The 25,570-nt window shown below is 44.7% G+C and overlaps 1 protein-coding gene and 1 long non-coding RNA gene across 3 annotated transcripts in view; one reads left to right on the forward strand and one right to left on the reverse strand.

Annotated features, from left to right (window-relative positions):
* The window catches only part of LOC146430343 (T-box-containing protein TBX6L), a 29,563-nt gene extending 4,540 nt beyond the window's left edge, over positions 1 to 25,023 (forward strand). The window contains exons 2-14 of one of the 2 annotated variants that reach the window (XR_014855339.1): positions 2,372 to 2,605; positions 2,753 to 2,945; positions 3,162 to 3,283; positions 12,382 to 12,708; positions 16,702 to 16,846; positions 17,837 to 17,939; positions 18,384 to 18,548; positions 18,842 to 18,988; positions 19,494 to 19,564; positions 20,332 to 20,423; positions 20,743 to 20,935; positions 21,537 to 23,275; positions 23,306 to 25,023. Coding sequence is in view for 1 of the 2 variants with exons in the window: in XM_085075956.1 (XP_084932082.1) it covers positions 12,693 to 12,708; positions 16,702 to 16,846; positions 17,837 to 17,939; positions 18,384 to 18,548; positions 18,842 to 18,988; positions 19,494 to 19,564; positions 20,332 to 20,423; positions 20,743 to 20,935; positions 21,537 to 21,963 (1,359 nt within the window). In the remaining variant the exon portion in view is untranslated. Of the gene's footprint in view, positions 1 to 2,371; positions 2,606 to 2,752; positions 2,946 to 3,161; positions 3,284 to 12,381; positions 12,709 to 16,701; positions 16,847 to 17,836; positions 17,940 to 18,383; positions 18,549 to 18,841; positions 18,989 to 19,493; positions 19,565 to 20,331; positions 20,424 to 20,742; positions 20,936 to 21,536 lie in introns of both variants that reach the window. The other variant, XM_085075956.1, reaches the window with a different exon arrangement.
* On the reverse strand, positions 19,468 to 21,542 carry LOC146430344 (uncharacterized). Its single transcript, XR_014855340.1, has 2 exons — positions 21,347 to 21,542; positions 19,468 to 19,975 (listed from the first exon to the last, which is right to left on the reverse strand). It is a non-coding gene; the product is annotated as an uncharacterized LOC146430344 (long non-coding RNA).
* Positions 25,024 to 25,570: the final 547 nt, after the last annotated feature.

A 25,570-nucleotide genomic window follows, 5' to 3' on the forward strand; every position in this document is an offset into this window, starting at 1 on the left:
AACCACATTGGAATGGTATTAATTTAATTTTAGTTGAGTGATATTATAACTACAAGTGAAAGACTGTGTAACAGAGCAAAGGTATTTTAGAAATAGTGCTTCCTGTGTGAATGCTGGGTTATTACATATATCTACAGTTAGCCTAAGAACCTGCCTATATATTCACATTCTTTTCATTTTACTTCTCTGAGGTGTCTGACAGATACAGAAGGCTGTTTGCAACTGAGTTTTATTTGCAATATGCATTGCATGAACTATGATCTAATATAGCACTGAACACATACTGTTCAGTAATAATTAGTAAAGGATGTTGTATGAGCAGAAAAGCTTCATACTTCAGAAGTGTTCTTTGGTTCTATGTAATTTAAGTCACACCAGAGATTTCATTTCCTTAAATTACACCCTAATGTGTATGAAGAGTCACATTTTCTCTTCTAAACGCGTGGATATATATAAAATGTAACTCCTTCAGTGAGATTGTAGAGATAATTTTCCCCTTAAGAGATGGCACTGGATGCTTAAATAATTGCTTAACTTGTTAATTGAGCCAACATCCAAGCTCACCATGCTATGTGGATGTCAGAAAACAGTTTAAATATAGAAAATTGTCACTTAAGAATGTCTAGGCTGTATGTTAGATCTCCATTAGGTTAGAGTGGGTTAGAGAAAAAATAAACTTCAGAAGTTCATAGTGGAAGTTCTGAGCTTACAACATCAATTTGCAATGCTGTGCCCTCAAGTAAGCAGCGCAAGTTCAAATAAATAACTTCTATCATGGCTCTCCCAATAGACACCCTGCTGGAAATGCTTCCTACACTTAATAAGTAAATGGCCTTTCTTGGGAGCAAAACAAAGAGCCTGACGTGTTTTCTCACAGCAAGTAGCAGTGGGACAAGGTGATTTTTCAGTTTGGCTTTCATGGAACAAAATAACAGCTTGGGATTGCACATCCTAAAGTATTAACGCAAAGAGAAATGCAGGGGACTCATGCTGATAACCTGGTCTGTGATCCCATTGCTTTGCAAGCTGAGGAAGCCTTTGGGTTCAGCCAGTGCAGTCAGAACCAGCTGTTGGCATCTAGGCAGGGCTGTCAGCTCCTGTTTTAATTGTGGTAAGGCAGATGTGGGGCTTCCTGTAGAAACCAAACAAGCCACGTGCATTTGCTGGTACACATTTGGATGCACTGTGATGGTTTTTACTGTCTCTAAAATAAATATTCCAGTGAACTGCTAAAGGGTTCTCCTACAATGGCATATTTTACCAGGCCTGTACTTTTCCTCGGGAGTTGTTAATATAGCTGTTTTTCTCAGTGTAAGAAGGATGAGAAAGCTGTGCAGGATTGCTAGAAAGCCTGGGAGTTGTTTTAATCCCTCGATGTCTTGCACTGCCTCCCCCTGGCCACAGAGATGTCCCTGTGCAGCTGCCTGGCCTGGGCTGAGCCCCTGGGAGTGAGTGTGTGTTGGCAGCTGTTGAGGGGCAGACACAAGGGCCTTAACAACTGTGCATAATTCAGCTGCTGCTCTGCAGGAGTTACCCTCCAAACTGGGGAGTTCTCTTTTAGATAATTGAGAATTCGATTAAAGCAAGAGAGAGAGAGTAAGTAGCCTCTGCTTAAATGCATTCCTGCTGCATTTTATTTTTTAATAAGATGAACTTGTTGCAACGTCAGTAAAACTCAGAAACACCTAGAATGTGATAATGTCCAGGCTGTTTGTGTGGTCGTGTTTCAGTTACAGCTCAGGCACAGACACAGCAGTGTAGCAACTGTCTGTTATCTGCTGCTATCAGCATGTGTGGAAAAGTACCTGGAAAGAATATGAAAATATGGAAGTGTCTGCTGGGGAAGAGGGAGAGAGGAGGAGGGCAATGTTGCTTCTGAAAGATGTGTATGATTAAACAAGGTACCAAAACATAAATAACTCCTCTTGATTTCAATGAAGACAGCAAAGGGCAGCCTCAGGTTGTGTGTCACCCTAGGCTTGTGATGTGTACAGTTTCTTCAGTGACCTAAAGTATTTCTACAACTAAAATTCCCATGGAAAACAGGTGCTTTAAAATAAACAGACTTAACTTCCTTAGTATGTGCAAACTCAAAAGTTCACAGTTAACCACTGAAAAATGCAAAAGGCCATGGAAAGGTGGAAATATCTTTGCTGGTAAAAAATTCAGCCCTTATTACTTCTCCCTGTAATTATAATAAGAATGGCATATACAGGAACTCTGCAGAACCACTAGTGTAATCTCATAAGGTCCAGAAAGGGAGATCATAAAATTAACTTCTGTTTAGTGATACCTGTTCTTCCTGTGATGCCTGAGACAATGTTTATTAGGATTATCATTTCCTTTAACAGCTTTTCTCCCCTATCCTCAGTGGCTGATAATGTTTCAGCAAGGAGATCCACGTGGCTTTCAGAACAGCAGCAGCAGAACTGGTGATACATTTGGAATAAGATGGACTAGAAGCTGCTTCATTCTTTGTGGGTCCTGTGTCTGGGCTTTGTCAATATTCACCTTCTGCATCTATTTCATGATAACGCCATTGATTTATTGGTTAAATCATAAGTCAAAAGAACTGAATTGTGCCTCAGAGCTTTCCCACTAGCTGGTGAGTTTTTCAGTTTATCTTCCATTTTTTGTCTCCATCAAATAGAAACTACTTGTCCAAAACTGTCCCACCTCCCCTAAATGACCATTGAATTTGCAACTAGGACATTTTAAGATGTCTTAATTTGTTTATAATTTTATCTTCTAGACAATTTTAGGTAAAATTATGGATCTTTTTATTTTGAGTGACTGAAGATGACTCACTGATATATGAACACTCCCATAGTGAAGTTAAATGAGAGCAATACAAAAAGTTACCTGGGTTTTTGTGATGGTGAATAACTCTGAGTAGAGCTTCCCATGAGCAGACTTCTGGAGAGGACTAACAAGGGTCTACTCATGTAAGTGTAGAACTTGCTCAGTTTGTGGAGAATCCTTAGTTCTGAATGCTGAGAAATTGGCATCATGCAGTGCAGCAGAGCCAAGTCTCTGTTCTAATTAAGACTTACTTGGATTTTTTAGTTTTTCCCATTCCCTGGTTGAAATTTCCTGTGCCTTGTAACCATTTAACAATATGTTACTAACCATCCATTATGTCCTGCTTTATTCTCTTTTAGATGAAAGAGCCATGTAAAAAAAAGAATTCGCCAGCCCCTGTGACTGAATTTGAGCGATAATGTCAATGGAATTAACACATTGCCATTGTTGAATGGTCTCCTGTGGCTATATAAACATCAAGGTAACACATTTCCAAAGCAGAAGACATTACTGCTGTGATACTGTTGTTTTGAGAATATTTCCTCACTGCCAAAACACTGATGTAGATTTAGCATTTTGCCTGGTGGAGAATGATGTTGGAGTGGGGACAGTTGATTCTGCTGAATTTTTGCTGAATTCTGGTTTATTTGCTGAAGAAAATCTCTCACATTTTTTGGCTAAACATGGAATGAGAATATGAGTACATTAAGGTTTATTTAAGATGACCTCTGATTGGTAAATGCATTTAAATTACAGCTCTCTTAAGGGCCTAATTCCACTTCTGAATGCAACCTTCTGGAAAAGCTGGGGCAGAACTGCTGTCAGGAAACCCAGGATTCTTTAGCCTGGGCAGAGTTTGTTAGAACACAGAAAACGACTTGGTGAACCATGAACAGTGTGCAGGAGTGGACGTGGCTGTGTAACCTGAAGTTCTTTTCTTTCTCTTGAGGCCTGTTTGAAGCTCTCTGAAAGCCCAGAGAGCAGCTCGTAAATGCTGTGCTTCAGAATTGCAGAGAAGATGCTTCTCTCGTCCGTGGATCAGTCTTTTGTCAGCTCTAACACAATGGCTGGTGGCTATAGTGTATCTCCACTGTCACCCAAAGGCACTTCTTGGGAAATGTAACCCAGTGGCTCAATAACTTGTCACCTTTCCCATCACTCTGACCTAAGCCTTGGAGTCGAGTGCTCTCCAAGGTCAGTGATATTTAGACTACAGTCACACCTCCCTTAGGAGTCAACAGCTGGTCTTTTGTGAATTGTGATGTGTAGAAATACAGGACTTATGTGTAGTGCTGTAAGCCACAGTGTGTCAGTGAGCCTGGGTTCCATCCCACTGAGAAGCAGCCTCTTCATATGCCAGTGGAACATCCATTCTTCCGTGCGGCCCCAGAATTCATTTAGTGCTCATTCAAGGAATCTTAGGAATAAGAGAGGAGCAGATACCTCTGAGCCTTCTTTACTGCTCACACCAAGGCAGGATTGTTCTCTGCAATGCCACTGGTGTGTGCAAAAAGCCATTAAAAGCCTAATACAGGAAGGACTTTGTTCCTCTGTGAACCAGCTGCCCTTGCACAGCCACTCTGGTTTTTCCTGGGTAGTCAAATTGCTTCTCTCTCATTTTCATCACAACTAATGAAGATAATTATATCCCTTTGTAGCATATTAATTCCTCTGTCGTGTGTATGTTTACACCCTGCAGACATGTTCATTTCTTCTTTGTGTACAGGGAAGCTTTCCTTAACCAGCTCTTCTAATCTTTTCTGGTGTTCAGCTCATCCAGTCTCCCTCCAGTTCCCCAGTAGCTTTGATAATGAGGTGATAAGAATTACATGTGGTTTTGCCACTTTGTTTTAGAGGAGGCTCACAGAAAGAAGCCTTGCCACTTTTCTGCTCAATTTATATGCTGTTTTCACAAATGTATCCTCTGGTTATATTTGTGGTTATGTTTTCAACAAGGAAATGAAATCATCACACTTAGTGCAGAAAACCCTATAAATTATCTCTGTAATAGACTCTCCTTAATATTACCATATTTTTCTAGGTGGATATGGCTAAACATCACTGTTCAAAACAAAAGTTTAAGTGATCTTATCTTAAGGGAAAATCTGGAATTGGGGTGAAGAACTCCAGAAGTCAGCAATTCCTCCCTTGGACAGCTTCACAGTATGATGCAAAGGGAGGAGAAGGAGTAGTTCCATCTTGGAGAGGAAATACAAGACAAAGAAAGTTAGAAAGATGTCATGGAGGACTATGAATGGACTTAGATTTCAAATTTTTGCTTAAGGTTTCCGATAATCTAAACCAACCCTCCCAGGCTGCTCTTGCAACTTGTCCATTCCTGTCCTGTAGAGCACAGGCTCTCTGAGTCTGGTAGGTTCTCTCTGCACTGTCAGCAGTTATTTGAAAATGAAGCCCCTTGGTGGTGAGTCCAAACCTCCATCTCAGGCAGGCTCAGCTCACCAAATCCGAGCCCAGCAGCAGCTCCCTGCAGAAGTTTAAACCACTAACTGCAGTATTAGAGGATGGCAAAACCAGTGACCTCCTTAATGGTAACCATCTGATCTGTGCTCACAGGAATGCTTTCTCCCAAACATGACTTTGATTTCCTCCTGCACACTCCCCAGCACTTTTCTGAGCAGAATTTAAATATTTCTGTTGAATTTATGTTATATTGTTTGTATCTACATTTGGTTGGCAGGCCTAGGTTAGGCTGTGAAGTGGCAGTAATTTAAAAACAGTTTTGCCTCACAAAAGCCAAGTTTGTTTTTAACAGTGGCACCTATTATGTGTATTGGTGCTTGCAAGGTTAGGGAGGAGAAGAAATCTAAGTCATTTATGCCTAAGTAGATAAAATCCAGTATTTTCAGAAATCTAAGTCATTTATGCCTAAGTAGATAAAATCCAGTATTTTCAGTATAATGCAGTCATTGCACACCTCTGTTGTCCTCCTCCCGAGGGAAGCTTGTCTGTATAACTGTTCTGATAGGACAAAGCCATGTGTCATCCCTTGGTTTCTCAAGGAATTGCATCCAATATATTTAAATCATTCAGGTGTCTGATGTTCTTAGCCACTTAGAAGCATTTGTTCGATATAGCAGGGCTAATTTTTAATTTATTTTTCTAAGCACATCTCTCCAAAATGATGCTAGGCTTTTATATTCACAGCAGGGAACACTGTGAGGTTTAAATATCCCTTTAATCACTAAGGATGTAATAAAAACAAGAAGAGTTCTTTGAGCTGCAGAGTGTTACCCAGGGAAAAATCTACTCTGGAGCTTACAAATGTGAGCTGAAGAGACAAACTGGGCAATAAAATCCACAACTACGGACCAAACCGGCTAAAAGTTGGTCTGTAGCTGCCCATCAGGAGCTGAGACTCGGAGGGGGGAAAAGGCCATTCAGCACCTCTAGAGCCATAAGAGGCAGGTCATAAACACTTCACAATCTGCTGGGGAGGGGGAGGGAGGCCTGGGCTGTGATCTGCCCGCAGTCTGTATCCCCAGCCCATGACTGCAACAAAGAATGAGGAATTTGACTGGATGGGAAGAATGAAGGAGAAAAATCTAGAGAGATTAGGGATTGCAAGGAGAAGTGGCAGCTATGTTTGATTGTCAGTTCATGTACATTTATGACAGCCTCATCCCAGTGCTGATTTCAGGAATCCATGAAATCTGACAGGTGCTCTTTTCTATTATCAGTGGTGTTGAAGGTTTCTTACCTGAATATTGTTATTAGGGACCCAAATATCATTTGAGTTTCTCCAAGGGTTTTCTGCTTAAAATCCATTTTCAGCTCTTTGTTACTGACTTCAGACTTTGCTGCAGATGATGTATGTCCCATCATAATGCCTTATATCAGCTTCCAAAAACCATCTTGCAGGATATGCTGCATGAATCTGTCTTGGTGTTAATTTTTATTTTTGGGAGATCCTATAAAGCTCAGCTCAGACTCTACAGGTCAGTTGTACATCCTGTGTGTTTGGTTCCCTTCTTCCTGGAAGATGTGTGTGCAGTTGTATGTATCCTATGCTATATATATTTTTTACAGTTCTTTTTAAAAGAAATCATTAATAATACTATAAAAGGAAAATAAATATGCAGTAATGAAATATTATTAAAATGAAATTTTATTTGATTTGTTGTAAGAGCTCTGAATCCAAATCTACTGCATATGTTTTAATTGTCCTCTTGTCATGATTTCTGGTAATGATAATTAACTTCCTCAAAAAGTTCTTCAGAGTCAATAGTGATGTTGGAGGAACTGAGCTCTACGCTGCTCTATGGACCTCACAGCAGTTTTTATTTTTAAATTCCAAACACTTCAGTGTTAACAATTTTAATTTGTTCTTTGAAGGTAGTTCCTCTGATAAGGAATTATACTGTTCATTGATTTCCTGATTTGATTAGAACCTTACTGTGATGAACAGTTTACGGAAACTTCCTTATGACAGAAGAGATGTCTTGCCAAACAAAGTAACTTGCACCCTGACTTGCATGACTGAAGTCTGGCTTTTTACCTGTTGGTTTCATGGCTTTACAAATGCCTGATCACCAACAAAATTAATCTTTTGTGGAAACCAAAGTGCCACGACAGTGGATCAGCAATCTCAAAAGTCCATAAAGTTTTGATAAAACCTTCTGGGTCTGAGCTGCTGCTTTTTTCCTGGAAACATCAGCTTTTCAACAGACTGCTGCAGCATTGTCTGCTGGGCTTCTGCTCAGCAGAATCCATTCTGCTCAGGGCTTTTGTCTGGTCTCAATTCATGGTTAAGTAAACTGCCAGCAGTTTTTAAGCTCTGCATGATGCTTCTCTTTCCGTATGAGTATGTGCACATGTGTATAAATACAGAAGTATTTGTGGATGGATGTTAAGCCAGAGTTATTTGCTGCCTGTTTTCTCAGGCTGCTCCTTTATGGCTGCCGGTGGAGAGCAGTGGGTTCAGGCAGGGCTGCTGTGTCCCAGGTGTGGGAGGAAGGAACCTTCCCGATGCAGGGGAGGGAAGGCAGTGCTTGCACCGTGCTGCTTGGTGACCCTTTGCTATGCTGTCTGCAGAGCTCTCGTTGCCCCGCAAGCCCTTTCAGTAGGTATTTTTTTGTGGATTTGAGCGGGACAAAGTGCTGAGCTGTGTCTGGGAAACACAATGGGCTGACAGGAAAACAGTGCACCCAACATCAGGAGTCTGTGAGAACTTGAAAGGGCTCTAGACAGACATGTTTTGCATTTGACTCTGGACTGTAGCCTTTGAGGCCAAACGTAGCCTGCAGTGTTAAGTGGCCGCTAAGTATTTCCCTTCTTGGGTCCTTGTTACCGCTGGGGACAGAGGCTCATTGCAGAGGGCTGGGCAGGGCGGATGTGAGGGAGGGAGACAGAGGAGCGTCCTCTTTAGTTCTGTGGCCAGATACTTCAATCCACAAACCTGCAAGAGGAAAAGTCTTGTGTTAAGCTTATAATGCACGACTTTTTGTCTACCTGAGCTGCTTTCCCACGTTCCCTTCCAGAACAGATCCTGTCACAGCTGCCCTGCAGGCTGTGATTCATCCCCACAGCTCACTGCACCTCTGTCCAGGGACCCTGTGGTGAATTAGCATTGAGATGTTACCAACAGGCCCTCTCCAGCCAGCTGTTTTGGTTTGCCAAATGCCATTTTTGCACTTTTGAGAGCACGGGGAAAATTTGGGGGTGATACAATTTGGGGCTCAGTATGGGGTTTTCAGCCCTACAGAGATCTGCCTTCTGTGGGGTCCCTGCATGGGTCCCAGGGTAGGAAGGTCTGTGTGACACTTGTAATATACCTGAAGACACCAGGTAGCTTTTCCCAGGAAAAATCAATCAAAGCCATAAAAAGGAGGAAAAAAAGTGCCATTTCCCTCCATCAGAAGAAAATGCTGTGTTATGTGAGCTGCTGTAAGGAGCTGAGTAGGAACTGTTTCTTATGCTGCAGCATGATAGGAGATATGTACCACTTCTTCAGAGGCTCTTAAAACACTTTGCAGGCTTTTACCATTCCTGTAGCCACCCACAGAGACTTGCTCAGAAAGCTGCCCAAGTTCAGGCTGTGCCTGTGCTGCCAGAGCTCAGTAGCTCTGTCCTGGCCAACCCTGCACTTGTATTTATTTTCTGGGTGGGGTGTTGTGCACTAGCAAGGACAAGGAGTCAGGTGCTGGCACAGCTGTAGGAGCAAGAGTTTCATCAGGCTTTTTCTCTGGAAAAACTTGGCTTTTCCCCATGGCCCTGTGTGCATAAATCAGGCTGCATTTGCTTCACAGCGATCTGAGCCTGGATTTGAGGAGATAGTTTGTGGATTCTGGAGAGTCTGAGACCACTTCATGTTTCTAATGAAGTATGAAAGTAGGTAGGTATCAGTGTAGGGCTATCTGTTTTATTTTGGGCCCTGTTAATGATATGCTGTCTTTTCACTCTTCAGTACTCATCCCATGCAGATGGCAGAGGATCCTTCTCAAAGAGTTGCCAAGATGCTCTGGGACTGTGGCCTCTGTGCACCAGGTGGGAATGGGCTAAATGAGTCACATTTAAATGGCAGGAAGACCTTCCTCACGTTTCAGAGAAGAGTATCTCTTAGATGCAGTTTGTACTTCTCCATGTTCTTTCCTGCTTGAGCAGATCCAGGCAGACAAAGCAGCCTTGCTTAAGCCCAGTTTATTAAAGCTGATACAGTAACACTTTCTCACAGAGGGCAGCCTGAGGGTTGGATGCTGGCTACTGCACCCACGAGCCATACTCCAAGGCTGGTTCTTTTGAAAGGTGACTTTCACATTCCAGCTGTCTCCCAGGCAATAACCTCATGCCCCACACTGGAGCTTGCTCTGGAAGCTCTGCCTGGGGAGAGGCGGTGCTAGTGCTGCCTTGGGCACAGCCACTTGCAGACTCCAACCCCATTAGCCAAAGCCTGACACCTTATCTGTTCTCCAGCAGTCTGGGAGCCCCAGGCAGCAGCCAGATATGGCAAGATATCACTGTACTGGAGAGTTCAATGGCTTGTGTGCAAACCAGCTCCCTGCACGGTCCTATTGAGCAGTAAGGGTTAAAGCTTCACTTAAGGTGGGAGAAATGCCAGAAAACATTTGCCTTACTAGAAAACCCAGAGGGGAATGTTTCTTTCTAATCAGCTTCTCAAAGAGATGCAAAGCAAAAGCTCTTGGCCTCTGCTTTTGTCATCACACATCCCCTCCCTCTTGCTCTAGCTCATCCCTTCAGCATAGGGCAGAGCCTGCTGTTAGAGCTGGGCTCAGCAGGATTTATCCGTGCTGCTGTAAATGGGCTCGGAGCAGAGCCGTGTATGTCACTGACTTCCACGTGTCAGGTCCACTCTCTCTCCTATCCCTTTCCACACCCTCAGCCTCCAATTTGCTAGTGAATTGTTAGACACCAGCACTCTGACTTCCCATCAAACTGCCTAAGGGCTCTCCGTGGATGGACAGATGAGGATAATGTGCTAAATTCCCCCTTTGCTAGGGATGAATTTCCTGGGGATTGCTCCTATTAGCCACGCTTTCCAGCAATAGTAACAAATTCACTTTTTTTTTCACTTTTAAAACCTTTCCAGTACAACTAGAATGGCTGGGAGAAAGCTGGTTGTTAACTAGTCATGGGTAATTAATGACTCCACCTTCCCCATCAATCAGCTGGGAGAAGCCAAAAGGATTTGAGTACTTGTAGCAAATGTGTGTTCCCTAGACATGCTGATACGCAGTGTGCAAATGAAGTGGCAGCAGGAGACCATCTCATAGCCTTTGTGGAAGCAGCAGTAAGTCATGATACACATCCCACGCTCCTGTCAGGTGAAGTCTGAAATTCCCAGTGCTGCTGCTGCTGTTGTGCAGTTTCTGACTGTGTGGGATGTTGATTCATCTCGCTGCTAGCTTGAATCTGACCCAATTTTTGTTCTATTTTTCCTTTTCAGATTCTGATTATGGTTGTCTTTTTCCGCTTTCTACAATTAAAATACTAGCATTAGAAAAGCAGGACATGGAGTAGGGAGCAGATTTGATGCTGACTTTCCTTCTGTAGCAGAGCAGAAAAGCATTTCTGCATCTTATTTTGTTTGTGTCTGGTAGTGGCTGTGCAAGTACAAGCAGAGTTCTGACCTTGATACCATTTCCAGCTGACCTTTTCCCTTCTGATTTATTTTTCCATATATGTAATAAATAATCTCCTTTTGAGCTACAAGTTGACATTTCTCCACCACATGCTAGTCCCCTCCTCAGTGATGCTGAGACTCCACAGCTCTGGATGTCTCCAAGTTAGCTGAGGGAGAAAATCCTGTACTCTTCTATGATACCCAGTGGTTTGAAAGGGGTGCAAGCAAGGCTAGATGAGGTCCTTCAGAGGTGCCAGGAGCCAGTGGACCATCTCCTGCTAGAAAATCCTTCTTAAGACTTACCTAATTCTTCAACGCTTTTCTTTAAAACATTCTTCCTTGCCACACAAGAGCATCGCCTTTTCTTCCCCTGGCTAGTACTAGGATGCCTAAAATTCAATATCCCACTGGAAGAGAGTGAGTTCCTGCTCTGATTAAGCTTCTTTGTCTTTGCATGTCCTCCCATTGCTTGCTCCCAAAGGCAGTAAAAACAAGATTGAAGGAGTCTTGTTTGGGTGTAGGAACTCACTAAATAAATGCAAAATTTGTTTTGCGTGTCAGACTGAAGATCAGATGTCCCAGGACTGGCAAAATAGAAAAAACGTTTATTTTATTTTTAATAAATCTATATAGTGGAAGAGATGCAGCCTTATAGCAAGTTCTTTGAAATAAAGAGAGCTCCTAAATTTCCTGTGCAGGACCTAGCACTGGCCCATTGAGACTGATATCCTGCTTTTGACCTCCACTTTTTGACCGTCTTGGTCCTGTAAATGTTAGTACAGCCATTTCTGTGTGTCAATGCACAGAACCCCCTTCCTCGCCGAGGTGCAGTGGCTGTGTTGTGCCCTGGAGCTTGAGGCTTGATTGCTGTCTCTTAGCACTTGTAAGCACTTATAAGCACAAAAGCTAATGGTCACACTTGCAGAATAAACTAATTAAGGGAAAATGCTCAAGCCCTTCGATTTCTACTCAGCCTTCCCTGGTTAAGAGCAGTGTCTTGAGCAAGGCATAACCTCACTGCCTGATCCTCCCCGAAAAACAGTGCAGTTAAAGGCTGGGAATGCAGAGATTTGGCAGATGAGTGACGTTATACCATCAAATGTGTTTATGTTGTTGGAGAAGGGATGTGTTGCTGCAGCATTCCAGTTGAGAGAGCAAACTTTACACAGGCTGTTAATCACCCACGTGGGAAGGAAGGAGCTCGATGCTGTCCTGATTCTGGTACCAGAAATCAAGAGTAAAATGATTCTGTGTACTGAAGATGAGAATTATCACAAATTCATGGAATAGCCAAAGAGAAATTCTCCCTGCTTGCTGTTTAAGGGATTTGTTTTTATTTTGTAGCTAAGTCCTCAACTGATGTTTTCAGTCTTGTCTCTATTTGTTTAAAAGTGCGTTAGCAGTAAATCAAGGTGCATTTCCCCTGTAGGGTTTCCTGTATGTCAAAGCCATGTTAATTCTCTTTGATTTTCTTCCCCTAGCCCCAGCCATTGCTGCAGATCCTTCCTCTCTTTGTCCCTTTGGACATCAAAGGCTCGCAAGGGGACAGCCCTGGCGGGAAGCTCCTCCCTGCTCATTAGCCTCCATAAAACAGGAACTCACCTTGGCTAGCTGTGCTTGGAGTCCCATCCTCATCCCGCTCACTCTTGACACTGGATCTCGGAAGGAAGGGCTTGTGCTCACTCCAGGAAATCAGACCTGCTTTTGAACTGGACTATTTTGGCTCTCCTTGTAAGAAGTCTGGTGGTTCTCTTGGCCCAGCAAGCTCCTCTACGTCACAGTACATGGAAAAATGCAAGCTTTACCAGGTAAGTGAAGGACCCCTTCCCTTTTCTTATTTCACAGAAAGATCATAGGCTTCTAACCAGAAAGGGAGCAAGTGCTCCTGAAGGGCTACCAGCATTTATAGTAGAGTGCATGGGGCTGGAGAGGATTTAAAAACTGGGGGGGTTTTGTAGGAGTAGATGAAAAAAATGTGCATTTGAGTGTTTTTTGAGAGCCTTGGAAGATACTTTGTAAGGTAGCAAAGGTTTGCTCACGGTTGTGCCCAAAACTCCCTTACCCACATCACCTTGTGCAGTGTGATCCTTCAACTGAAGGCTGGAGGTGTTGTTTGTGTATTGTCTGCAAACTACTGAGTTCTGCATGTTGAAGGCCAGAGAAAGTTTGGAAATACTGCTTATATTTCTAATGATAGTTTTGATACAAACTATCTGGTTTTGGGGTTTTTTCCTACTTCCTATGCCCTTTGAAAGTATGAACCCCAAGCAGGTATGGCCCACTTCTTCCAGGTTCATGCCCAGCACAGGATTTTTGTGATTTTCTTAGGGTTTTTCTTCAGTCCACCTCATAGCATGCTGTTAATCTTGCCCGCGTGGAGCGTGATTGGATTTGGCTCAATGACAAATACTCCTTGAGACACTAAGGGCCAGCCCGGAGGTGCTGCATTTGTCAGTGCAACTGAACCCCAAATTTATTCTGGGGTTTTACTCTGCACCAGAAGAAAACAACTGGCCCAGGTTTAGGTGTGCAGTTCATAGACACATTAGAGGTGACTGGGCAGTCTCAGCTTCCTTTCTCTTCCTCTGCAAGATGTTGTCTTATTCATGAGCAAAATACATGTGCAGAGATTTAGTTGATTTCCACCTTTGCTGCTGGTTGGGTTTTTTCAATCCCTGCTGTGTTGATCTGATTCATACTGATTTCTGCCCCTTGAATTTTGAGTTGAAAATCAAAAGAGCAGCAATGAAAAAATATAGGCTGTATGATGGTATTTGCATGTTAAAGATTCCAACTATTACAGTATTCACCTCATTTTCTTACTGAGTTGTTTCTGGTGTATGACCCCTACAGCAGAAATATTCCAGGTGAGGACTGGATGCATCTGTGAGATGAAGCTGTTGCACTTGTAGAAACACCATACTTTTGTTATTGCCAAAAAACTCTCTGGATCTGAGAAATGTGGTTCCCTCCAGAGGGTCAGGGTGTTTCTACTGACATTTAGAAGACCAGAGAACATGGGGGTGGGTTTTTTGCTGGTTTGCAAGATTAATTTATTAGAAAGCTTTCTGTATTGATGTGCATTCCTCCCTGGTGGACACTGGATAGCTGTCAGTGTTGGGCTTCAGTTGGAAGGTAACAGCAACAAATGTAATAATAACTGATTTTATGGAAGCTTTTTGCCTTGCTGGAGTTTTCCCAGAATTGCAAACCCTATCCTATACATTTTGGGAAGGCTGCAACAAATTTTCGGACATTGTAACATTGTCTCAGTAATGGAAAATTAATTAAGGAACTGCTTTGGATGAGGGAATTGTACACCAATTGTACACCAAGAAGATAGCATCTTCTATCCAAAGATCTTCCTCCCCCCTGCAAGCACTACTAAATTGTCCCTCATTTCTCCTTTCCTTTCTGTTCCCAAGAGGACAAAAAGATATGTACATCTCATTCTAGATACAGAAACTGTAGCACAAAGTGTTCTTATTGGTATAAGGACCTTCAAATCAAGCACAGAATAGATTGAAAATCTCTTAAAGATTGAAGATTGAAAATCTTTTCAGTGCTTTTATCATGGCAGCTTCCTACCTTTCAACCTCATCTGGACATGAAGAACATGTTTTAGAATAGGCCCCATATGGTATTACCAACACAATGAAAATTGTAATTTTTTTTTAATTAAAACTGGGATTACTGGAAAAGGTTTCAATCACTTTCTGATAATAATGGTTTTAAAACCAAGTTGCACAGAAGAGGAAACCATATAAGTGCAGCTCACACAAGTTCTGTTCAGTACTTGGACACTCTGCCCAAACCTCTCCATGCCGTAATTCTGACACTCAGGCATCTTTGTGGGAGGATGAGTGCCTGAGCCTTGCCGTCAGTTACACAGGCACAGACTAGGAGGGAAACAAAAATCCAAACAAAATTTAAAGTGGATCCTACAAATAGACCCATCACTGCAGGATCTCACTTAAGCCAACAGTGGTTATGTGGATCCATTTGCCAGCTCACACCACTGCTGGGGTCCAGGTCCTCAAGCAGACTGTTCATGTCCTGCTTTTCAGTCTCAACCAGTGCACACAAAACCTGCATGGTGAAAGGCATTAACTACATTTTAAAATCTTTGTGGCAACATTTATTGTCCCTGTCTCCTGCCCCATCGTGCTCCTACAGGTGCGTTGTGGACTCATTTTGGTAAAAAGCAGATTATAACATATGCCTTTGATTTTTAATTCAGTGTTGAACTCCTTTCACTTCAATTCCTCTGAACTTCATTGAAAATCTCCCCTCATTAAGGACTCCTGAGATCTGCCTTGTTGTAGTCTCGTTTAATGGCATTGGAATTTGCTTAAAGAAATGTTAATTCTAAAATTCATTTGGGGAAGGAGCGAGCATCTGTCTAGCTAATCAAAATCTGTTTGCATTTATTTGTGACTGGATGGCTCCTGTGGGAAATCAGCCCAATTTTATTGTAACTCCTTGTGATATATGTGCTGCACTGAGCTACCGAATGCATCGTCTCATGGCAGCTTTCATGTCTTTGCAAGAGGATATGGGGGGAAGCTTTAGTAGGAAGATGTTAACAGGCTAATCTTGGTGAGCAAACTAGGTGTCACTTCTTGGCCAGTTCATTAATGTTGGATCAAAGCAGAAAAAAAGGTAGGGGATATTTTTTTCTAAAATGCCTAAAGACCTATACAAACCAACAAAATTACATTTTAATGTTTTTTTACTTCTTAATACTTAGGGAAGAACCCATTAGACTTGCATTGGGTTGTTTTGGTGGAAAGATGTCCCTTTGTGAAAAAAGCCAATTTCTGTGGAGATAGTTGTGTACTTTTTGTGAATACTCTTTTGAAGACATTACTCAGGAAAACTGTAACAAGGTGAAAATTCCCTTTTTTCTGCTACACTCTGAATAAGATCTGATCAGGTTGAGAGGCAGAAAAATCTGCCTTTTAAACAAATAGCTGTGCCTGGCTCCTAATGCACCACCCAGAGAGGTCCTGCTGCCGTGGGTGCCCTGCTGAGCAGGCTCCTCATCCCTCGGTCAGACCTCAGGGCAGTGTTCCTAAAGCCCTGCTGGGTATGAGCCCAGCCCACCAGAACTGTACCAGGTCACATTCTGACCTGAAATGGAACTGGGCTTTTCAGTATGGCAGCAGCAATCTTGTCTGGCTTACAGTACTGAAGAGAGCACCTACTGGAGGTTTTTAAGGAGGTTTTTATCCAAACAGCTGTACAGAGGTGGTTTTTAAGGAGGTTTTTAATCCAAACAGCTGTACAGAGGTGGTTGGTACCATCAACACCAACTGTCTGTCCCAACTTTGTCTTCTGGAGGGATTTTTCACCTCCGCTACCACCTACTTGTTGTTTTCCCCCCATTACCTACTGGTGCACTTAAAATCTTTCCAATCCTTTCAGCTTTCATTATATTCTCTTGGTAAAGTGTTTTGTGTAACCCTAATCATACTAGAACAGAGGATTATGGCTACCCACCAGTGTGGGTTTTGTAACAATGGAATTTAGGTAGTGTTGGTACAATGCACACATCTTTACAAAAGAAGTTACCAGCTACAACCAAACCTGTTGGAAAAGGCTCTGCACCTCTGAGCCTACTAAGTAACAAAAATCTTTTAAGAAAAAGCAGTTTTCCAGAGGTTTTTTTGTGGCACAGACTGCCCGGACATGAGGGGCTGTGCTGTCAGTTCCCCTCCTGCCTGTCTGCAGTCACCATCTCCTCTCTCTCTCTCTCTCTCTCTCTCTCTCTCTCTCCCTCTCTCTCTCTCTCTCTCTAGACGTGAAAGCGCCGTGTGAGGCCCTTCCTTCCCCCAGCCTGGAGCCCTTCCCACAGAGCTCCATCGTGGTCACCCTCGAGGACATGGCACTCTGGATGAAGTTTCACCAGATTGGAACTGAGATGATCATCACCAAATCTGGCAGGTGAGTGGCTCAGGACAGCTGCCCACACACACCACACCCCTCCGAGCTGTTTTCAAAGTCTCCCAAGTGCTCATTTTTTGAATGGTGGCCCTTAAACTGGTCTTGTAGCCAGTTATGCAGTGTGCACTGATCCTGGCAGAGGGATTGCACTTTCAGGGTGTCACAGAAATTCAAACTGTGAAGTGCAAAAGGTCACTGTGGGGCTGATGTGCTGAGAAAACTCCTGTACCCTTATCTCACCACTTAACACTGGTGTTCTTCCTGTCACTTCGAGGTTGCTCTGGGAAGTGCCCTGGGCTCTCTTTGCCTGGGTCACAGGCAGCAGCAGTTGAGCAGTAAATGCTTGGGTTTGAGTGTGTTTGCAGACAAGAACATGGCGCAGACTGGTAATGATCTGTGTGTGCAGACTGCTCTAAAGTATAAATGAGTCATGTATTGTGGAGCTTGCAGCGAAAGAATATGGAATTGTGAAATTGTAATGTATTGTGTCAAAGCTGCTGTGAGCTGGAATAATCCCTTTGGGGAGGGAGGTAGCTGTCAAAGCTTTTTCGCAGAGTCAGAAGTTAAAAGTAGTGGCAGGGAGTACAGGAACAGAAAGCTGGGTGTGCTCTTAGATGAGAGCACGTTTTCTACCCACGCTCAGATTTAATCCATCCTCCAGGTTTGTCAGAGCTGCAGCAGGCCAGGAACTATGTACAACCTCCAAATAGTTCTTTTTAAGTTTCCCACTGTTGTGTTAGAGGAATTGGAAGAACAAAAGCAGTAACAGTGTCAGGCCTTCAGTGACCGCTGCCCTGCTAGCATCTATCCTCTCTAAACCCATAGGACTAGACAGTCCATCAATAAAATGGACAAATGGTCAATGGCTGGCTGGAGAAATCCTGCTGCCAGGGCTTTGCACAGTAGTGAGTAAACATGACATGCTGCTTGAGCATTAATAGCTACCTTATAGAGAAATCTTTATACTCTTATTTTTCATTTCTCCTTCAGACGAATGTTTCCACAATGCAAAATCAAAGTCTCTGGCTTAATCCCGTATGCCAAGTACCTCATGCTGGTAGATTTTGTGCCAATGGACAACTTCAGGTACAAGGTAAGTACTTTAAATAACAGAATTTATGCTGTCCTTTCATCTTTGTTTGAAATAGATTAATCTTTATGCTTCACTTATCATGCTGATAAATAAATTCTCTTTGGACAAAGTTCAGAAGTAATTGATGGATTTTATGCCTCTCTGGAGTTATTTGTCAGTTTTGCTTGGGGAGCAGCTGGAAAGGTAACTAATTTTCATTGTAAGCAGTACAGTTTTAATCATGATTTATGTAAGGCTTCTGTGGCAGCCATTCAGAGAAAGCGAGGAAAAATGAGGCCTAAACTTGGAGCTGATTTGGTAACATGATCATGGCTCTTAAGAGAGAATCTGCTACTTGTGCCTCAGAGGAGTGCACTGAATTAACAGTGAAGCCAAGTTGCTGGGGCTTTCCTGTACTGAAAGCACATTTTTTTAAGCTCCAGATTTCTGTCTTTCCCTTCACAGTGGAATAAAGATCAGTGGGAAGTTGCTGGAAAAGCAGAGCCCCAGCTCCCTTGTCGCACCTATGTCCACCCAGATTCCCCAGCTCCTGGCAGCCACTGGATGAAAGAACCTGTCTCCTTCCAAAAACTGAAGCTCACCAACAACACTCTGGATCAACATGGGCATGTAGGTTATGCTGTGGTCTCTTGGAATTCGTTGCAGATACATATCGTGGGAAACAAGCAAGATTTGTGAGAAATCAGATTGTGTAGAAATTAAAATATATCCAAGTGCCCTTTCCTCCCTCAGCCCAATCCTTGTGCTCCCTGCTAGGGAAGGCTTGGGTCTGTACTGTCACTACAGGGGCTAGATGGAGACACCAGTCTGGCTTGAAATGGGTGTCCTGGGAGTCTCCACAGGAGATTTGCAGTGTGTTGGCAGTGGTTGCACATGGAAACCTGGTCCTTTGTCTGTCCCAGATCATCCTGCACTCCATGCACCGTTACAAGCCGCGCTTCCACATCGTGCAGGCAGATGACCTCTTCAGTGTCCGCTGGAGCATCTTCCAGGTGTTCAGCTTCCCTGAGACTGTCTTCACCTCTGTCACTGCCTACCAGAACGAGCAGGTACAGTGTGTGCAAGCACTGCAAAATGCTGTCTGTAAAACTCTTGTAGAGGAAGGTGTCTCCTTCCAGTCTGCTCATCCTGGGCACCTGTGATGGACAGTGGGAACAAACAGGCACATTGTGGTTCCTGTGGAAAACATCTACTCTGTGATGAGATGAGTCATGCACCTTAAAGGTATTGGGTGCATAGTCAATGACACACTGAACTCCAAATGCAGTAAAAAGTATGGCTACAGGTGCAGATACAGATACTCAGCCTGTATATTTCTCTAGTCAGATGAATCCCACCCAAATCCCTGCTGACCCTGGCAAAGTCACTTCTCTCTGTGGGTCAGTACTTGATGAATGATGGAACCTGCTGGGAGAGCTGAGATACTGTGGCAAGGTCATGTCCAAAGCCCTCACACAATTTATCTGTTGTGATAAATACTGAGGTGAAGGTCTTGAAACAGGGAAGAACCTAACCAGTCACTGTGATGCTGATTCTTGTTCCTTTTATTTAAAGATTACAAAGCTCAAGATTGACAACAATCCGTTTGCTAAAGGTTTCCGTGAACATGGGAAGAACACTCGAAGGTAAACTGTTTTTTCATTTAAATTTATTTATAGTTGGAATTCACTTTTGAATTTTACCCAAGGTCTTCGAGCAAAACTCTACCAGCCAGCTCTGCTGAGCCTGCTGCATTGTGCACACTGCATTTGCCTCTATCTGGGAATGATGTCCCTCTGTTCAGCCTCTTCCCAAGAGACTTGGGGAGTGGGAGGTGACAATTCCTACAGAAATGTGGGAGGTGTGACAAATTTGAGACCTGCATTCCCTTGCATGTTGGAGCTAGACTGGAGTCTGACATGTGAATAGCAGTGGTAACAGAAGTCCACAGCAGATCATTTGGTCTCTTGGAGATCAGCTTGATTCTGACATTTGGAGACTCCCTTTTCTCCTTTTCCTGTGGGTGGAAAAATGTCTCTTCCAGCAGGAGACTTTGTCTGCAAGAGAGAAGATGGATACCAATACCAGTGAGATCTTCTGCCTGGTCTGAGGGCAGCCAGTGGATGAGATGAAAAAGAAATTGCAACCCCAAACTGGCAGTAGAGAAGGGAAAAAAATGGAGGTTTTTTTCCAAGCAGAAAATGTTGCAAAAATATCTGAGATTTTGATTTGTGTTGTTTTATGCCTGAAAAAAAAATCTCTTTTCCTGATGAAAAAGAGCCAAAACTGTCTCTTTTTTACTTAAACTTTAAAAATGTCATGGATTTTCTTTCTCCTCCTAATAGCATCCCTGCCTGTATATCTAGGCAAAAAGCTTACATCCAAGCTACCCCCATGTCTTGCTTCTTTCCAGGGAAGGACGAGCCAAATGCCAGAAGCCCAGTCCAGCCAAGAGCCAGAAGAGGAAGCTGCCAGAGGAAAAGGAGCCTGGTGCTGAGGAACGTGGTAATATCGATCACAACAAACCCAGAGAATGATATTCAGAGAGTTTTTAAGCTAGATCATTCCTTGCTCCAGCTCACAGTGCTGCTTGCAGTAGCACAGTAAGGAGACAGGACAGGGCAGGACTGAACACCACAGTATCTGGGCAGAAAAGAGCTGGAAGGGGCTATTCCCTTAAGACAGAAGGACTGCAGGAGGTGTTAGTGTGTTTTCTTCCACCATCCTGTGATTACTGCAGCTGCTAGGAGACCCTTGTGAGCTCTCCCTCCCTCTTCCCCTTTCTCATTCTTTTCCATTCTTTCTTTTCCCTGCTTTGAGTCAGATTTTGAGAAGGATGAGAATGTAGATGTGAAGGAAGAGAGTAACCCCGTGGTGGTCAGCAGTGGATATCCCTTCTGGGGCTCAGAGCAGAATGGCAGCCAGGCCTTCCCTGCAGCCTCACCAGTGCCTGCTGACCAGAGGGAGGGTCTGGCCAGAGAGCAGCAAGTGCCAACACCGTCCTACCAGACATACCGGTGAGTCCTACCTTCTGGTCCAAAGCCACCCTTTAATTGGTGGGATTCCTCTTCTTCTGCTGAGTATTTCTTAAGAAAAAGAGTCAGCTGGGAGCAGAGGAGGATGCCTTTCTGCTGGACAGCGCACAGGGTTGAGAGATGGTAGATTATCATGGACACAGGTCCAAAGATAGCCTTTCTCTTCTAGTTCAAACCTACTGGTTCTGGGCATACTCATGTCTTAGTAATGTTCATTTCCCTGTCCCAAAATGCTCTCCCAGCCAGCTCTGTCTACTACAGAGCTTGCCTGTCCTTTGGAGGAAGTGTTGGAGGAGTGGCAAGACTCCAGTAATTTCCCCCTCCTTATTGCAAAATTGGGCATGAATGAGCCCAGAATAGAACTGAGCCAGAACTAAGGTAGTCTGGACTCACCTTCTCTGGCATTTCATTTTTCTGTGGGAGTGACAGCGAGGCCTGGGCTAAAATCCACAGTAACAGTAAGATGAAGCAGAAGGCAAGGGGAAAAGTTTGCCCTGCCTTTCCCCAGGGGATCTTTGTGGGTTTTCCATGGTTTTCCGCTGTGGTAGGTCTGACTCACTCTTGTCCCTGCCCTTGGGCTCAGGTTCCATGAAGCTGGGGACAGCCAGCAGCTTCCCGCCCGCGACGCCGCGACCTTGAACGATTTCCGGGCAAGGTGCCATGCCTTGGATCTCGCCATGGTGCCTGAGCACGACTCCAAACAGCTCCCAGAGGGCTTCACCAACCTACCCCCGCTGCCCCCACCTCTGCCTCCGCCCCAGGACTACACAGGAGTGGTGAACATGGCCCTGGACTCGGTGGGGAAAGCCGGGGCCCGGGCACCCATGTACAGTCCCTATGGCACCGAGCAGGGCCTCGGGCAGTGGGTGGTGCCTTCCCACAGCCAGTACAGGGCAATGAGCTACTCGGCCTTCTCCACGGAGTACAACACACAGGGAGCACCGGGACATGCCCACGGCACCATGGCAGAGTGGAGCCAGTACCCTCTGTTCCCCTATGCCTGCTGGTGAATGGGGAGGACCCTTCCCAGTGAAAAGACTGAAAGAAAATTGTAAATGAGATAGAATTTGCTCTGGGGTGTTGGACTTTCAAAGCTTTGCCTACGCTAGGCAGAGGTATTGCTGCAAGCAGTAGATGGGACACTTCACTTCCTTGTCTCCTTGCACAACAACCCTCACGATATTTCACAAGTGGTTAAACTGGTGGCTGCCCCAGCCATGTCACTGTGGATCAGGCTCAATATATTCTGCAGTGTTTTTTTTCCTAGCAGGAATAGGAAACCACAGATCTGCAAGAACAGTATTTAAAGAGCTGCTGAACTCACAGTCACAGAGTTGGTACCTCACATTTGGCAGTTTCCAACATCCCTTCCTCCTGGGACTTGGTGCAAGGAGATAGGGGCTGAGAACTTTCAGTAAGCCATCCACGTGGCCAAAAAGCTGTAGAAAATATTGCAAAGATGAGCAAAGCAAGCAATCCTGGTGACCTCTCAGCAGCTTCCTAAGTTAGTATAGTCAAACTAAAGCTAGAGTCTTGCCTTTCTTCCATCAGCAGATGAGAGTAAAATGCACAGCAAGGCGTGTCTGGAGCACAGCAGTGGGTCGTGCAGGCAGGGAAGGGCTTGTTCCATGCAGGAGGAGCAGCAGCAAGGCTGTGTGTGGTGTCTGCCTGTCCCCATGCCCATCCCTCCTCTGTCAGCCATAGATTCGAGGTCAGTGAAACTCTCTTCATTCTGTGGAGGTGGAGGGAGGTTGCCTGTGGAATGTGGGGGGCTCCTCTGAGGCTTTCCAACGTTGTCAGAAGCAGGGCCATGAACAGCAATGCTGCTATTTAGGGGAAAAGGAAATTTTCCACTGTGAACTTAGTCCTTCTCCCGCTCCCTGCCACCCCTGGAGAATATCATTTATAGTTGTGGTTCCTGCGCTACTCTGTGAGTGTGTGAAGTCATCTCACCGCTGTTTGGGAGTCTGTAGGGATCTGTCCATGTTTAGTGTTTCCACCTCCCTCCTCTCTGGTCCCGTCCTGGGCAGGAGCAGCCTGTGCACTGCTGTACAAGCAGGGATTCTTTCCATCTTCCTGTTAGAGGGGGGAGGCCTCCCTATTTGCCCAAGTGCAAGTGGCCCTGGCACTGGGGACTAGTGTGAAACAGGCTCTTTGCTTCTTAGGGAGGATAGACACGTTCCTAGGTGTTATTTAGGGAATGTTTTCTTGTCACACTAATAGCTGCTGTGTGGCCTGCAGCCATCAGTAGGCAGCAAGGTGTGTCATTTAGCCTGTGTGCCAGATGGTTTTCTCTGTGTGCACACGCGTGTGTGTGTGTGTGTGTGTGTGTGTGTGTGTGTGTGTGTATAGCAAGATGTTGTCTGAGCAGACCTGGGCAGGCTTGTGCCCAGTGCCTCAGGATGCCTGTGCAGGGATGCTGGGAAAGGCTGTGCACTGGCTTTTGGGGCACCAGCTCAGCACTGTGCATCTGCATAGCTTAGAGAGGTTGAGCCACATTTGTTATTGTTAAAATTACTGTGAAAAGTAGCCCTGTAAATTTGTGGACTCAACTGCAATGACTGTTTCCTTATTTAAATTGTATATTGCTAACTGCTTTTGTACCACAATTATGATATGTACAGAGCAGCTGAGTACTTCCCTGGGCTTCCCAGGATTTGAGGATGTGCAGTGTTGAAATAAAGGTCAGACTTTGCCACAGTACATGTACATAATGCCCTGTGAGCCTCGCCTCTGATGGCACCCTGGCCAGTAGTGATTTGTACCTGCTGTGCATGACACACATGTGGATGTAAGCAACTCACTTAAACAGAAATCTGACTGGGGAAAAAAAACCGTGGAGCGGGTTTTTTTTAACGCCAGAATATCATGGTTTCCTGCTGTTCAAATGCCAGCCGCATGAAGGCAGGTCAGCTGTAAAAGGCTGTCTCTGGCCATTAGTAGTTCATTTTGCCACCACTGTCTTTCACATCTGGGAAATGAGATGAGCAGAATGGCTGGGGAGTGGAGTGAGTGCCTTGAGCCCCCTGTGCAGGGACCTGAGGGAGTACTTTGTGCACGACACAGGATTGCTGCCAGCAGCATGCCCACAAGGAGAGAGAGAATACATCCCCCACAGGCTACCTGGTTAGATCTGTTTCTTTATCTTTGTAGCTGGGATGTGTTTCCCTGTCACAGAGTGCTAATGAGGATGAAATGCTGCGGTATGAGTAACTGAGGACAACTGGGCAGCACTAGGGAACTCCTGTGAAAATAAGAGTGCAGTGCTCTTCCTTCCAAACCTCTACAGTTGCAGTGCAGGTACTGCTGCCCCCTGGGCCTGTCGGGAGAGCTGGTTTGGCAGACAGCTCAGCACTGGGGTAAAAGACTCGGCTTTGTGCCTAGGACGAGCCATTAATTACTCATCAGCCTTCTGTTGCAACAGGACTGCTTGCCCTTCTTCAGTGAATCATCCAGCTTGCTAGAGAACTACCTTTCCTTTCTGCCTGCCTGTCTCTGGTTAGAGGCTGTGCTCAGCTGGTTTGGGAAGCCTTTGGAGATTTTGCCTGTAGGTGTGCTCTGGACTCTGCTCCCACCCCCTCCCTTTGCAATTCCCACTGGCTTGTTTTCTTCAGCTGTGGCATTTAAAAGTCTGTATGAGCTCGACTGAAATGCTGGTTTTGCACGCATGTGAGATAATGTAATGCCTCTGACAGCTTCAATAAAAGGAAATTAGATATGCGGAAGGGTAGGCCATTAAGACTAATAAAATGAAAATGTAGGTTTTGTGCATCTTTCTCAAGCACAACGTGCTCTGCTTTAGTCATGTTACCTGGGGCCAGTTTGTACATGCACGACACGCTGTTGATCTCAGCATTCATTGTTCTCCACAGTGTTCAGTGAGCCTCAGGTTATCTGCTCACACTGCTAGATGTGACTCAGGCTCTTGCACCAATTCTTTGCAGCAAATTGTTTATTTTCTCTGTGTTTTCTGCTCCTCTCCTGCAGAGGAGTTACATAAGGAGGAGGACAAATGGACTATAAATGGGATCTAGGTAAATTTCCTATGGGAAATAAAGATCTTGATTTATTTTGGTTTCTCCTAGTGTTTTTTGCAGCCTTAAGCCTTATCTCTGACACTGCTTCAATGCAGATGGGAATGCCAGAAAAATGCTTTCTTGCCAATGCTGCAGTTCTTCCCCGGGCAGCTGCAGGCTCGGGAGGAGCACCTGTTTCCCTGCGGCGCAGCAAAGCTCCTCTCTCTCCCCGCAGCCCTGTGGAGACACGGCGAGTCCTGCCGGGCTGCAGGCTCCCCACTGCCTGGCCCAGCGTGTGGCCTCTGCGTGTAGCTGCCCTGGCTCTGCACAGGCACTGGCTTCACTAAGAGCTTACCTGATTTCCAGCTAAGCGCTGGGCTGGTGCAAACCCGGCTGGTGGAATGGTGCCGTTGAAGGAGCTGCGGGGCCGCGCTGCTCTGGCACTCTGTCTGCACAGAGGCCTGAGGAGATCCTGCTTGTTTTGGGTTTTGTTTGACTGCCCGGAGTGGGGTTCTGTCGTGGTGCTCCTTGAGCCTCCCAGGAGACTCCGACGTGCATTTCCTTGCTCAGCCTAAGTACCGTATCACTTTAAGGCAATCCA

This window comes from Lichenostomus cassidix, chromosome 15, assembly GCF_008360975.1.
Source record: "Lichenostomus cassidix isolate B80296 chromosome 15, HeHo_3.0, whole genome shotgun sequence".
In the NCBI taxonomy this organism is placed as follows: domain Eukaryota; kingdom Metazoa; phylum Chordata; class Aves; order Passeriformes; family Meliphagidae; genus Lichenostomus; species Lichenostomus cassidix.